This window comes from Fulmarus glacialis, unplaced genomic scaffold (assembly GCF_000690835.1).
Source record: "Fulmarus glacialis isolate BGI_N327 unplaced genomic scaffold, ASM69083v1 scaffold29908, whole genome shotgun sequence".
NCBI classification, from domain to species: domain Eukaryota; kingdom Metazoa; phylum Chordata; class Aves; order Procellariiformes; family Procellariidae; genus Fulmarus; species Fulmarus glacialis.
The window spans coordinates 14052-29250 of NW_009228130.1; the positions used below are offsets into that span (position 1 = coordinate 14052).

Consider the following 15199-nt stretch of genomic DNA (forward strand, 5'->3'; position numbering starts at 1 on the left):
CCCAGCTCCGTTTTCAGCCCCGAACCGGCTGTGGACCGTTAAGCAAGTGGGGCGGGATGAGTCCCCGATGATGAGCAAAGCATCCGTGTGATGCTCTCTGCATGCCCCAATCCCACATCCCAACCCTGAGGACACTCCCTGAGTGAGTGCAAGGGGATCAGACCCCACCGGGATGGGGGTCCCAACGAGGCCTCCCGAGATGTAACACGGACCCTACGGGGAAAGGAGAGCTGGCACAGGAGGCTGAATCAAGAAGACGCTTTAATCAGATTTATCAGACAGATCTGGATCTCCAAATAAATAGATTTATCAAAACAGAATAAAACAAGAAACCAGGGATAAATACATGTACCAAAACAACCTGAAAATCCCCCAAAGCTATTTCCAGACAGGGGGAGGGCAATGCTGCTGCACGCCCTCCTCCCCACGCTGCAGAAATGGTCCTGTTTGCCCTTTGGGAGATGCCCCTCCTGTGAATACAGCCCAGTAGATATTATGTAGGATATATATAAATATATAGCATAATAACATGCTTAGTAGCAACCTTAGTGCAGTGTTTGGGGTCTCAGACCCTGTCAGCAGGTGGGTCCTCCCAAAAACTACATCTTCAAGTGACTTGCAAAGAAGGGAAAAGAATCCTCCCAGTTGAAACAGAGGAGAAAAGACCCAAGATTTTTCAAGAAATACCCTTTGGAGAGTATTCAGCCAAAGAAACCCTTTGCAGATCACAGGGGCTCCAAGAAAGAAATAAGGATGATTCTTCTCTCCTTGCAGGTCATCTTTATGCCAGCGGTGGTAAAAAGCATGGTCTTGTCCTGCTTTACTGCTAGCTCCTGATGCTCTTCAGAAATGCCGGGGTGTCAGGGACGTATCCCACCTCTTCACGTCAGGTCTCACATCTCCGCCATCTCTTCTTCCTCCCTCTGCACACCCGACATCTTCGGTAGCAGGAGATGACAGCTGGCCTCTTGCGATCTCCCGCTGAAGAGAGGCACCTCCATGGCTGTGGCTTCAATGCTGTTCAATTTGGTTCATTTGCTGGAATTTCTGTAATTTACACTAGTGTATCCTTTATTGCTGTGCCAGTTTATTTAATAATGCAACTTCTTTTTTCTTATATATGTGTATGTGTGTATGTGTGTGTGTGTGTAGATAAATCAATAGCTAGGTTAAAGTTTTTTTCTTTACAAGTTCTTTGTTTCTTTCTCTGGGCTCTCTGTCATCCTCAGCTCTGACGTCTGGGCTCGGAAGATATTCCAGTGACCTGGATGAGCAGAGATGGACACTCATTAGCAACAACCCTTGGAGCAGGAAAACACAATTTACCCCACACATAGCACCCTCCACACTAGAGAACCCACGAGGACCACGCTGGGAGAGAGGTGGGGAGAGAGGTCTGCCCACAACGCTGGCTGTGGCCTGAGCAGCTCCTCAACGGTCCCGTAATCTGGTCCTAGACTTTGCCATCTTGCAATTAAAATGGTATTTGAGGTCAAGAGGAGCCCTATATACCTTCTGTAATGCAATTAACAGCACAACCAATCAACAGCGTTTCCAATGCTTTCCCTGGAAACCACTCGCACCCTTTTAAAAGAGAAGGAGCTCAGTCTGAAACAGGGATAAATCCCCCTCTGCCTCCTCAAAGGATGCTTTAATGTAAGCAGTTGGGGCCATATCCTCCCTGGTGTGTCTGGGATTTGGGCTGACTCCCTGCCTCTCAGGGGGAAGAAGCATTTTGCTTGTCCTCTGACTCATCATCAGAAAGCCAAAATTCATGTTTTGTGGGCCATGGGCAGGCATGCCTCTCCACTCCCTTCTGTAAGCCCCATTTCTTTGGTGTGGGTTGCTCAAAACCCCCACATCTATACTCATTTTTTTTCTGCTGCTGCCCCAGCCTTGGTGCTTCATGCAGGGCTTTGCAACCACCTACGGTCAGGGAAGATCCTGCTGCAGAAGGAGAAGAAATTCCCCTAGGTCCCCCCACAGCCTCACCTTTCAGCTGCAGACTCCCTGCAAAGCAAATCATAGAACCATAGAATGATAGAATGGGTTGGGTTGGAAGAGACCTTAAAGATCATCTAGTTCCAACCCCGCTGCTGTGGGCAGGGACACCTTCCACTGGACCAGTTTGCTCAAAGCCCCATCCAACCTGGCCTTGAACACTGCCAGGGATGGGGCATCCACAGCTTCTCTGGGCACCCTGTTCCAGTGCCTCACCACCCTCATAGTGAAGAACTTCTTCCTTACATCTAATCTAAATCTACCCTCTTTCAGTTTAAAGCCATTACCCTTTGTCCTATCACTACGTGCCCGTGTAAAAAGTCCCTCTCCAGTTTTCTTCAGGTACTGGAAGGCTGCTATAAGGTCTCCCCGGCGCCTTCTCTTCTCCAGGCTGAATAACCCCAATTCTCTCAGCCTTTCTTCATAGGAGAGGTGCTCCAGCCCTCTGATGATTTTCGTGGCCCTCTTCTGGACCCGCTCCAACCGGTCCATGTCCTTCTTATGTTGGGGGCCCCAGAGCTGAACGCAGTAGGGTCTCATGAGAGCGGAGTAGAGGGGGTGAATCACCCCCCCGAAATGCATCGGTGGGAGATGGGTAACACCCCAAAAATGAGCACAAAGCTCCCAAATCCCTCTCCTTGCTCCCCCAAAACACGAGCATCCCCGTACTTGCAGGAGGTGGCTGGAGGTGCTTTCCCTCTAGGTGGTCGCTTCCCCTATAATCCCAGTAAGGATTATGCAGCCCTAATGTCATCGTCCCCAGGGGGGGCATATTTTCTAGCTGAATTAATCTCCTGTTGTGAAGAAATCACCAGTCAATGTTTTCCTAGATGTTGCAGCAACAGCAGAGGGATGTTTTCACAACAGGGTTATTTGTCAGGGGAAACTGAGGGAAGAAGAATGTGGCACGTTCCAGAGACCCCATCAGGGTGTAAGACCCAACCTGGGAGCAGGGACTCGAAAATCCCTCAGACTTTGGTCAAAAGATGTTGTCTTGAACGGATTGAAGGTGAAAACAAATCTCCACTCTCCCTGGGGCACTGGGTGCGCTGGTGTGCACTGGGCAGCAGCACCGTTCCCAGCTGACCCGATGACCCGTGGGTGCTGGACAATACGGGAATGGCTCTGATCCGAACCTAACTCATTAAACTCTAACCCAGCCCAGGCAAAGAGGCAGCCAGCGGGAAATAGTACAGCAGTTTCGCTCTGCACAGGCACTCTCGGCATGTGCACTGGCATTCTGGCTTTTTGTAACATTTACGCACATCCAAGAACATTAAGAATGATTTTTTAAAATATTTCGAGAGTTTATTTTTTTCAAATCCCTTGCATCATTTTTTTTTCCCCCGTAAGGCCAGATGGATTAGATATAAAAATCAAACAGTTTTACAGGCTTTGGAGAGACAAAGCCTTTGGATTTCACAAGCGTGCATCCACTTTTAGAAAGCTGGCTGCCCTTTCTGATACCATAAAGTGAAAATGTGACTGCTAACCAGGGGTGTTGCATATGCGTGTGAAGACAGGTCAGCCCCGACACGGCTGTGTTTGCACAAGCCGCCTCCCTACAGTTCGCTCCCCACACAATGCTGGGATTTATGCGGCAAAACATGGGGTTGTTTGGGGCAGGGTCTGCCAGAGGAGTGGGGAAATGGAATTTTTCTCTCCCTACCTTCGTTCGTCCTGGTGATCAGCCTGAAGTTCTGCGCTTCTTGCTTGAATTCCTGTTTGCTGATCTTCTTGGTCTGTATCAGATGAAATATCCCTGCAGAGAGAAACAGAGGGTATCAGACTCTGCAACGCTCAATTTAAGGCTCGGATGGGTTTGGATGCACACCTCTCTGTCCCCTCCTGAGATGGAAAAGGGACACAGCCGGCACTGGATGCCCCGGGGTCCTGGTTCGGTGCAGGACCTGCTGCTGAAACCTGGTGGGATTTTGGGAGCGAATCCCAAGGGCTGGCCAAGGACCAGGAGAAATCTCATTTGAAACAGTAACTGCTCGTTAAATCAGAACACAGCAAGGACAACACCATGAAGCAGGTGAAAGCAGTAAGATTTTGTGGCTCTGAAAAGCATCTCGCACTGGAGGAGGTCTGATCTCCCCCAAACCATAAGAGAAATTAAGGTGAGACCAACGGGATGTTGGGATCCCTGTCCTCTCTGCTCGCTCTTGACCACCTACCTTCCCCGACTGCAGAGGCCCCTCCATTCTCGGATGCTTTCCTTTCCTGGAAGCAGCCGGGGACCAATGTTTTCCATCCCTCTGCCCCCAGCCCTGAAACTCCTCCAGGACAGAAAAAACCACAAATGACCTCAGCAGAGATTGATATTTCTGTCCGTGCCAGCATCGTCCCGTTAGCGGAGGTGCCTGACTCAGACGTTTGACCCAAGAAAACCAGAACCTGCATTTAGCAAAGGAAGCGACCTTTCTGCAGGATTAGGGGTTACGATATTCATATTCGCCTGCGAAGCATGACAAACCGGGCAAGTATGCCTGGCATACCCTTCCCCACCTCTCACCCAGGCTCCCTGTGCATCCAGCATCTCGCTGCCTGCAGATGTCAGAGGCAACGTGGTCCCCCTTATTTGGTTAAGAGACTTTCCCCAATTCCCGGCAGCAATTACACATAAAAGAGTATGTAACGAATGGGAATCGGCTAGCAATCCATATAAACGAGATGTTATGGACTGTGGAAAACTAATACAGGAAGTCAAAGACATCCAGAGAAATATGTGGATATTTGGACTATTAATAAGTCCTTTAAGTGGGTCAGGAAAAGAAGTCCTACCAGTAACAAAAGAAGATACTGGATGGAGATAATAAAACTGTTAATGACGCAAGAAGGCACAAGTGTTCAATAAATCCTTCTGGTCTATACTTAGAAAGGAGCAGGAGGGTGTGCTTATAGTCCCCGTGGCTGATGAAGCACTTTCCAGTACATTAGTAACCAAGAGGATATTTTAAACAAGAGCTGCAAGAGATAAACATCTTTTAATCAACCGACCTAGATAGTGTTCACCCAAGAGCCCTCGGAGAGCTGGCTGAGACCTTTGGCCCCCCGGACGGTTGTTTCTGACACATACCAGGAGCTGGGGAGCAGCAGAGGAATGCAGACGATGCTCTAGCACGCACAAGGAGAGCATGAGGCGGCGCAGATAAGAATAGCCCACGGCGCTTGCCATCCGCCGAAGAGGCAATATGGGACGGAGCTGGTAAAGGGTGATGCCATTTCCCGGCCATTTCCAACAGACAGGATCATTCTTTGCAAAGTTTAGGATGAAATGGAGGGAGGTGGTGGGGCTGTTGGGCACTTACCACCTTTCTTGGTGCTTTAAAAGGGGCTTATAAGAAAGATGGGGACAGACTTTTTAGTAGGGCCTGTAGTGACAGGACACGGGGTAATGGTTTTAAACTAAAGGAGGGGAGATTCAGACTAGATAGAAGGAAGAAATTTTTTATTATGAGAATGGTGAAACACTGGCACAGGTTGCCCAGAGAGGTGGTAGATGCCCCATCCCTGGGAACATTCCAGGTCAGGTTGGACGGGGCTCTGAGCAACCTGATCTAGTCGAAGATGTCCCTGCCCACGGCGGGGGGGTTGGACTAGATGACCTTTAAAAGTCCCTTCCAACCCAAACTACTCTGTGATTCTATGATTCTATGCTTTAGGCACTAGCCCAGGACCAAAAAACAAGCAGAGTCCGGTAGAGCACAAGGAATGAATTAAGGACCAGCTCCATCTCCAAGGGAGCAATTCATTTTTCCTAATTTTGGAGAGACAAGGGAAAGACAGGTTCTTCCACAGTGCCATTCTACCCATCCTAAATGGGTGGATGGGACATATCATAACTTCTTCTTCAATGTGGGGAACCAACATGACTCTTTAAATGTGATACTTAGCGCTGGGCTGGGGCGTGAAGAGAGTCTAATTCAAGAAACTGATCTCAGGACTTGCTAAATCATTTGCAAAACAAAGCCTCGGCAGGTGGATGGAGACAGGAGCATGGGTGCACATGGGTGTATGAGACCCATCTCAGCAGGACACAACCTTTAACCAGAGCCCCACACCCTCTTTTGGGCTCTGTACTTCATGAAAGACACAGAGAGAGTCCAGAGCAGAGCTATGGGAAGGACCAAAGGACCAGAAATTTCTAACATCAAGGAAAGACTGAAAAAACTCAACTGCTGAAACTGTGTAAGACAGGACAGAGGCAGGAGCTGATGGCATCTTCAGAGGAAAGGAGTCTGCTCTTCACACCTGCACTGGAGAGGATGAGAAGGCATGAGCTCGAGCTGCAAAGAAGCTGCACATTGGGAAAAGTCTTCCCTTAGGAAGGGGTTTGTGGCTCTGGAAGAGATTAGGTGGGCTGTAGGGTCTCCATGGCAGGAGATCTTCAAGCACATGCCAGAAGAGCATGGGGATGGCTGGTCCGGACCCCGCAGGTCTCCTCCAGCCCAGGTGTGAGGGTATACCAGCATGGTGAAACACTGGCGATTGCTCAAGGTCCCAGAGCTTCGGGTTTTCAGGATAGAAAGGAATATTTTGATCAATGTCTAATCAACAGCCTGGCAGGGTAAATGTGGGAAAGAGGTCCACGGAGGAACGGCACCTCCAACTACAGCCCAGGCCTCCAGCAAGGCAGGTTGAAGGGCAGGAGTCAACGACAGAGCCTCCAAACCATTTTGGTCCCTCTCTGGTCCTGCCTGTTCCTTTGTTGTCCTCACTCCCCATGATAATTCCTGCTCTAAAACATCAGAAAGTCACATTTCAAAACTCCTGAGGTGTTCAGACCCCTAAAAACATGGGGAAGCTCCCACTGCCACTCATCTGGGGTCTGGTCGCGCACCACCAGCAAGCCGGGTAAAGCTTTTGGCTGGGTGTTGGCACCGGTTTCTCCTCCTGCCTCGTGGAGGAAACCGTCCTGGCACAGAAATAGATGAGGCCACGTAGGTATCGTAAGCCCATACAAAGGCAGATGGACAGGCTCCAGGCGCGACTTGCAGCCTCTTTTCTCCACACACGCTGCTCTGTTGGTAGAGTGATGGACCATGGAGAGGTGGAATCCATATGTGACTGAGCTCATGCACTTTCCCAATAGTAACACTTTGCTCTGCCAAGGAAAAGAGCTGTATTGGCCTCGGGGACAAGGGCCTCCCCTGTCCTTGGCTGGCAGGGCTCGGGAGCTCCGTGCAGACATGAAGCTTTTGGCCTCAGAAGGTGGCGAGAAGGTTTGGGTGGCAACCTCTGCCAAGGAGCAAGGAGAGGAAATGGTGGGGCCCAGACAGTGCAGGCTCAGAGCTGTCCTCCAGCTACAAGGTGCCATTGTGAAGGAGGCTTTGCCGAGGCAGGGGGGAGGATGGGGAGAGGGGCACCATGGAGGATGGAGGATGGCAGGGGGAGGATGGAAACATGATGGCAGCCAGGGCTCCGTCTCTGGAGTTAATTTCTCCGGCTACTATCCAAGTGTGCCCACCCTTGGCGGCTGGGAAGAGCCAGCCCCAGGAGAGCTGAGGTCTCCTTAGGGACAGAGGTGAGACACGAACATACCCAAGAGACCAGAATATCTGCCTACAGAAGTCCAGAAGACACACAGCTACATGGGCTGAGGGTCACTGTATCCATAGGTAGGGTGCAGCCAACCTCAAGTGCTCAAGGCACGAGTTTTTGCAAGGGGTAGAGTACGTCCAACGGAGACTCGGGGTTGGGGCAGTGCGATGCTTTCCTGGGCCCAAGAGAAACAAAACACAAATATCTACTGGATCAAGCATCTCTAGTAGAGATAGGCTCCTCTGGTCCATGAGTGTTGCAAAGCTAAAGGTACAGGGAGAGAGCAAGAGATTGGTGTCATTTGACAGTGTATTTGCCATGCTTTGACCTCTGGAGGACACACCAACAGGAGCATCCAAATCCACCCGTCCAAAAAGTGGGCTGGGGCAGTTCATCCTCCCTGCATGCACCTTTGCAGCAGCTCTGCAAGCTTTGCTCCCAGTGATGGGTGGACTGGGGGAAAAAAAGAGTAAAAGCAAAAATATGGAATGACCAGAACAATTTTTTGTTTTGTTTTCCATGTCCATTTGGCATGGAAGCGGGCAGGTTTGGAGGAGCAGTCCCATGGCCCTTGCCTTGTTTGCCCACATTCTATGCCTCTGGATGGTGTTATAGCTCGTGGCAGAGTAAACTGGGGTCAAAAGTGGTTTCCAGCCCCTGGTCTGCGTGCAACTGCAGCAAAAGAGTGCAAAAGTGGGGAGTTAGAAAAGCCAACCTGCTGTCAGCAGGTTTCAACTCACTACACAAGGTCTGGAGCACCATGAGAAAAGCCTGAAAAATTGAACAAAGCTTGGAAAGCACCAGGTTTCCACACACACCTCCTCCATTGCTGGCTGGTTTTGTTACGGTACTCACCTTTAATCAGCTTCCAGTTGTAGATTTCCACCTCTTCCGCAGGCTCCTTCTTGATTGCGATTGTCCTGAGGATCTCCTTGGAAGTCTCTGAGCTTGGTGGCACAAACATGTACACCAGGACACGGTTGGAGTTCTTGTCACACCGGGCAGTGACTATTTCATCAGTGGGTTTGACTCTGGTTTCTGGGCAAAAACAAGGACAGAGGTCATTAAACAGAGGCAGGAAGGAGCTTGGAGGAGCCATCTTAGCACCCAAGTCAAGGAAAAGGCATCTCCTTGGGTTTGATGCCATGTGGCACAGCCACATCTCTGAATGGGACCTTGGCTCCCAGGATCCGATCCCCAGCACCTGGATCAGCAGCAAAGGGAGATGTCGATAAAGGATCTGTGGACCTGCTCATCCCCATATTTTCTGCTCCCCTTGATTTTGGCAGCCTCTATGCCAGCAGGGATGGGGAAGGGGGATTTTCTCCACCTGCTTCCCCCATACCTGCTGCAGGGACCTTGGTGCCATCATCCCTGCAAAGCCCAGGCTGGATTCCCCGCTTCCCATCTTGCTCCCGTTGCCTTCCCGGAGGAGCAACGTCAGCGAAGCGAAGGGATGAGCCTGCAGCATGGGAGCCAGCGCTGTGGCTGGGCTGCCTGGGCAGCGCGCCCGGCTCAGCCCCACGGGTGGGCTCAGCCCCAGCCCGAGCCCCCTCCCCGCAGGGTGTGCAACAGTGGGAAGACCCACACCAGGGGCACCAGTGGGACCCTACGTGACTTTTTCACCATCCTTGGTAAAGGAGAGCTGCTAATTTTAAAATTTTTTCAATGTATCTGGAGTAATTAAGAATCCCCCATGGTTTTGGAAGGAGATTTATTGCCTTTGGTTGTGGTCCCTGGAACGCAGAGGAGCCCAGCTCTGCTGAATTTAGCCTTGTTCTCCCCATCATTTTGGATGCTGAAGCTTTTTACACTACTCGAAAGAAAGTTTGGCTATAAATAGATGCGTGGGGTTTATTTTAGTAGGACAGTTATTTTAGGCCTGATTCTGCTCTCCCCTGTGCTTTCTGGGGAGGTCCTGAGTTATTCTTCTCGGAGAGGGGATGGAAATCCCAATTTAAAGGGAAGTAAAGCCAGGCTTTTTCAGCAACGGGAAGACAAGCGTTCAGCTCTGCAGGCGCAGCGTGATACAAAGGGGGAGGACCACAGCCCACCACCCTCATCCCTGCCACCGTGGGGGCCAGGTGGAGGAAAACCCCCATCCCAGACCATTAAACTTCACCCACTCCAGGGCTGCTCTTTGCATCGATCGAGGCAGCCCCACCTTCACGACAGGGAAGGAACCACACGTCCTCACAGGTACAACAGGTATTTAACAACCTCAGAACTTTACGCTGGAGCCACTCAACGGCCAACGGCGTTGGGGAGGAGGAGCAGGGACCCGGGGTCCCAGCCGCTAGCTCTGCCCCCAGTAGCCACGATGGTTTCCCTGTCCGACCAATGCACCGCAGCAATTCCCCTTCGATCGGGATCCCTTTTGCAAATAGAAATCACTCAGCGTTTCTCTCTAAGCTACTGGGTACGAAGGAGGAAGAGGAGGACAGTCATGGAAACTGCCTGGAAAAAGAAGATGGGCAAAACCTCTGTGCAGCGAAACAGCGGACAAGCATGTAACTTGGCTGAGCGATGTGTATGTGTGTGTGATTGCTATCTGTGAGTACTGGAAAGCAAGAAGAAAATAATTTTGGCTGGGTCAGAGTGTTTAACTGGAAATAAATGAAGACTGAACAGCAGACGAGATCCCAGCAGAGAAAGTTGTAGACTTGAAACCAGAAAGACCCGCTATAATGGGAATGTATGACTGGAAGGGCTCTGTTCAGTCATCACATCCCATTCCCACCAGGCACCACGTCATAAATCCTGCTCATAAACATATCAGAAACCTTATTAAAACAAGCTGAGCTTCTGCCCTTCGCTCCCCCGGGGAGGCTATCCCAGAACCTCCCTGCTCAGAGGCTGGAAAACCTTGAAAATCACAGCTGAAATTATTTTGCAGCCTGTTTGCTCCCATTCTTAAATGTAACAATGCCCCTTGCTTGTTGTCCCTGGTGAGACCCCTTCACGAAACCACCTTGAAGATGCACATCAGAAGAGATCACACAGCAATTGCTGCATCTACAGTCAGGCTCAGAGAGACTCAGGTATCTTTAGTCTCTCTAGGGAAGCAGTGGGTGGTCTATCATCTAAACATCTGCTGCTGAATGATAGTACAGAGAGGTGTAACCTAGAAAACATTCTTCAGTGGGAACAGGAGAAGATCTCATGCCCTGCCACATCTTTGCCAGGTCTGTGGTTTAAAGTAAACAGCTATCCAAAGACCAAGAAGCAACTGAGAGACCTAAAATCCATTGAACATGAAAAAAAAGGTGTCCTCTCCGCTACGTCCCAGCCCCAGCGCCAGCCCAGTTCTACCTGGCCCCCCCAATAGTTGTGTACCTAAACTTCCCCTTCCAAGATGGGGACGTCAACTCAAATTCAAACCAAACCATGAGTGCCACAGATAACCCCACACCCAGAAAGTGTCCTAATCTCAAACCTACATTTCAGTTGCCACAATTTAACCCTACGACTTCTTGTCCCAGCTGGAGGTCTGGAGAACAGACCATGCCCTCTCCTCAGAAAGCATCTTCTGTCTGAAGACTCTTAGCATGTCCCTCCTTGGGCATCTTTCTCCAGACTACATCCACCCAACAGATGCAACCTTTTGGGATCAGTGGAGCTTCCTCACCTTGGGTCAGTCCTGCTGCCGTCCAAGACAGGCCAACCTTACATCAGTGCTTGCCGTGCTGAACTCACCTGGTGTGAATTCAAGTGACCAGTCATGTAAACACCTACACATCTTCTCTGGGCTTCAAACCAAGGCTGAAGGAAGGAACTGGAAGGCAGCTGCAGGAGCAGGTGGGATCTCACCTACCTGGACATATTTTACAGCATTTCCCATCGACTTTCTCTGGATAGTCACACGGATACTCCTTGGGGCACGTGATCTTCTGGCAGTCCTGGACACCATCCCTGCAAGTGCAGAGGATGCAGGGCAGGAGGCCGTAGAGCCGGAAGACAGGGTGCCACACTTCCCCGTGGGAGTAGGTCTTCCCATTGTAAACACAAGCTGGAGGAGTGAGAGGAGAGAGTTGCTGGTGGAAATAAATCCTCCTCCTCTTTGTACACCCAAGGCTTGGTGGAGCTCAACACATTTCACCACCTCAGAAATGGGTGGCCCTGCTTTCTTGAGGAGCATGGTCCTCTGGCAGCACATCCGGCAGCAGCGGACACTGGGATATTGCAGCCACCCCACCCAGCAGGTGCCATGGGGCAGGGGGACCACACTCCAGGAGATGGAGGCTGCTGAGGTCAATCACCCTGGTGGGGGCGAGTGGTAAGTGTGGGCAGGACCTCACCTGCCTCAAAGCCTCTGCAAGCCCAGGGTCTCTCCAAGGCTGTCACAGGCATGAAGCACAGTGAAGAGTGCCACCTGCTGACTCCTCCATGAAAATTTTTGGAGGTCCCAAAATTTTCTCCAGAGCTTCATTTCCAAGGACTGGAAAGAGCCCTGCTGGAGACACAGTGGTGGGATAGCCCCCAAAAGGAGAAGGGACTTGTCTTTTCTCCTTTGGCTCCATGGGGTTGCCTCCTCATCTCACTTTCCTACTCTCTCCTCCAGGAGGAAGACCACAGCACTGGGACAAACCCAGCACATGGCGGGTAGGTGCAAGGAGGAACATCCTGTCCCTCTGCAGCACTGTCCTGGAAGGACCATGTGGAGTCTTCCAGCTGAGTACCTCCCTTCCCAGGTCCCAGATCTCCAAAACACCCCAAGGACCAATCTTCTTCCAACCCTTTTTGGAAAGTGGTAGATTCATGCAGTTAAGAGGCTGTGGGCCACCAGGGCTGAGATAGCTGGGTGAGGCTGGCTGTGGAGGAGTGGGAAGTAGGACTTGGTGGTGGAAACCTGCTGCTGAAACAGATTCCCTGGAGAATTCAAAGTCCTGAAGAAGTCACCTTACACTGCGTACAGACTGCCCGGCCACTCCATCCCTTACCTTTCTTGTGCTTCTCTTTCAAGACGATCTTCACGGTGGTGCCACCTCCTCCCTTGGGTTTGAAGCTCCTGGGAATGAACTCCAGGGAAGAACTGAGAACAGTGGACGCAGTGGCTCCAGGTGGCTTCCTGCCCATCGCTTCCTCCAAGCACTGGTCTTGCGAGTGCCTCTGTGAGCAGTCAGAGAAAAGAAGGGGACTCAGAATCAGGCAGTTGGGTTGTTCTCACTCCAAAGCATGCTGGAAAAAGCCATGCAGTGTCCTGCACACCTTCCATCAGGAGTGGAAGGTCCAGAGACCACAGGGATGAGCAATGACCCAGAAGCCATCTTGGCGCCTGCCACCACCTAAGGGGTGCTGAGCAGTTTGTGTCGATGCCCCACACTGGTGTCCTCCCTTATGCTGCATGTGGGCGACTCTCATTGGGGCAGCACCCTTCTCTTCCCACACTCAACCCAATGCCCTCAGAGAAGCATGTGATGTCTTACATCACTAACACAGGCAGGGAAATGGGCTGGTCTTTTCTAGATGCCTGCTGAGAAACTGAGGACTGGCATCCGTGCAACCCAAACAGGATTAGAAAGGTAAGGATGGGCCATATCCTGCCCTCTCACCTGGCGGGCACCAGGAGAGTTGGCGTGGGGCTGCCAGCCAGCAGGACTGAAATCCTGGGAACATCACGGGCTTCCAAGAGTAAACTGCTGGGACAAGACATGCAGCACAAAGGGTCCCCTTGTGTCTATTTTGGAGGTTTTATAGGTGGTGGAGGTGTGACGCTGGCGTTTCACCCAGTAGTATGGAAAAGGGCAGGGCCAGGAGCTAAGTGATCTAATCCCACAGACCTGGCACAGGCTGCCCAGCTCTGAAATGTCACCATGAATCAACCCTCGGCAGCCAAGGAGTCACTTTTTCCTTGCTGGGGCTGCCGATACAAACAGCCTGGGTAAAGCACGCTGGTGGCCAGCTCCAGCGCTGGCTGCTCTGTGGGAGTTACGACTGGGAGGCAAGGACACCTTTGAGACCAGGGTGGAGAGGAGACACCATCTCCTGAGGCAAAAGCCCCCAAAGAGAGATTTGGGCCATCTGACTCAGCCATGTCTGGCTGTCGGTCACCTCTGAGTCTGCTCTGTCTATACTCCTCTGCTGGTTTAACCTATTGGCCAACCTCAGCCAGGTTGGCCAACAAGAAGAAGTGCCCAAGATCTCCAGTTCCTGCAGGTCTTTTGCTCTTCCAAAGACATCAGAGGTGCTTCAAAGGAAGAGCACAAAAGTCTTTCCCTGGTAGTCTGAGGTCTCAGTCTATGCTGATAGCCCTCACCGAAAGTCAACTCCCAGACACAATTCATCTGCAAACCAGGTGTCTGTGGTTCTGCTATCCAAGCAACTGACTGCCCTCCTAGAGCTGCTGTGGGTCATTTCTTTGTAGACTATGGCCAAGGGCAAGTGGCTTTCTTTGAGCTGTTTAATGGGGCTGTTCTAGAAGCAATAATCGGAGTTTTAGAATGCAAACATCACGTACAACACCTCTGTTTAACTGCAAGGGTTCCTCTTCCGTGGACTTCTCATATGAGCCATCTGCAAGGAAAAAAACATTGTCCCGTGAAATGCTGCAGGGCTGAATGAGGGTTTGCTCTCTGGGGTCCAGCTGAATAAAAGCAGCTCTCTTCAGGGTGCTGGCCCACCTGCAAGGTTTGGAGAGAGAAGAGCTTCGAATATGCAATTCACATCACCCAAAGAAAATGGGAGCCCCAAAACCCCTTTTATCCCCACTGACTATTAAGAAGAGCTCAGCTCCAAGAAAGACATGACTTTGCAGACTTCTGAAGTTAGGTGGCATGAAAACACCCCAGAGGTAGAGTATGAGATGATGGGGATGATCTGGCATTAAAAAGAAATCCAAAGACTTTTCTCACCGAGTCAATGACATGCCCCAACTGCACCAAAGAAAACTAGGAGAGGGGAGCACAAACTGCAGAAGGGGAAAGTTTGGAGGAGGCACCTGGAGGAGGTCATTATGTGGCCATGACCAGGAGACCACCATGGCCTTCCAACTTCATAAATATTGCTCATATTAAAGAGTCATTTTATGTTTTGACTTCATTGTCAGCAAGGTGTGAACCTGCCCATTCACTCTTGAGTCTATCTATCTCATCTGGAGACATGGAGCTTGATTCTCTCCTCACCGTCCCAGGTATGAGTCAGGGGAAACAGCAGCAAATTCAAGAGTTTCTACCCCGTGGAGAGCTGTGGGAGTGAAACTCAGCCATGCTGTACTGGGGTGGAAGAGGGGGGTTTCCCTGACTGTCCTGGAAACCTCCCTGGAGCAACAGCAGCATGCACCATTTTTACACGGTCCATACAACCATCTCCATCCTGGTGGGTGAGTGGTCTGGAGGACTTTGCCCTCCATGCAGGTCACATCTCTTGCATGATGCACCAGTGGCAGGGCAAAGACCTCAGCCCTAGCCAACGTATGGGCTGCAGGGAGGCAGAACACAACTAGGTGTGGGAGAAAAAAACCCAAGTCCTCATCTTCTGTTTCCTGGTGCAACCAAGACATAGCAAGTGGCCTGATTTACAGCACAGGTTTCCAAAATGCTGATGAAGCGGCTTGAAATGGCTCCTGCCAGCTGGTGGCAAGCAGCTGGGGTCTCCCAGCCCTCACTCAGGAACAGCTCCTGGGCCCCTCATTACCTTTGCAGACCTGGCAGCA

At 51.0% G+C, this 15199-nt stretch overlaps 1 protein-coding gene across 1 annotated transcript in view; it reads right to left on the reverse strand.

Annotated features, from left to right (window-relative positions):
• Positions 1 to 1184: 1184 nt before the first annotated feature.
• The window catches only part of LOC104080862 (chordin-like protein 2), a 25245-nt gene continuing 11230 nt past the window's right edge, over positions 1185 to 15199 (reverse strand). Inside the window, 7 exon segments of the mRNA XM_009583390.1 lie at positions 1185 to 1264; positions 3671 to 3763; positions 8404 to 8586; positions 11363 to 11557; positions 12489 to 12657; positions 14006 to 14061; positions 15181 to 15199. The exon segment at positions 15181 to 15199 is cut by the window's right edge and continues 3 nt beyond it. Coding sequence (XP_009581685.1) covers positions 1185 to 1264; positions 3671 to 3763; positions 8404 to 8586; positions 11363 to 11557; positions 12489 to 12657; positions 14006 to 14061; positions 15181 to 15199 — 795 coding nt within the window.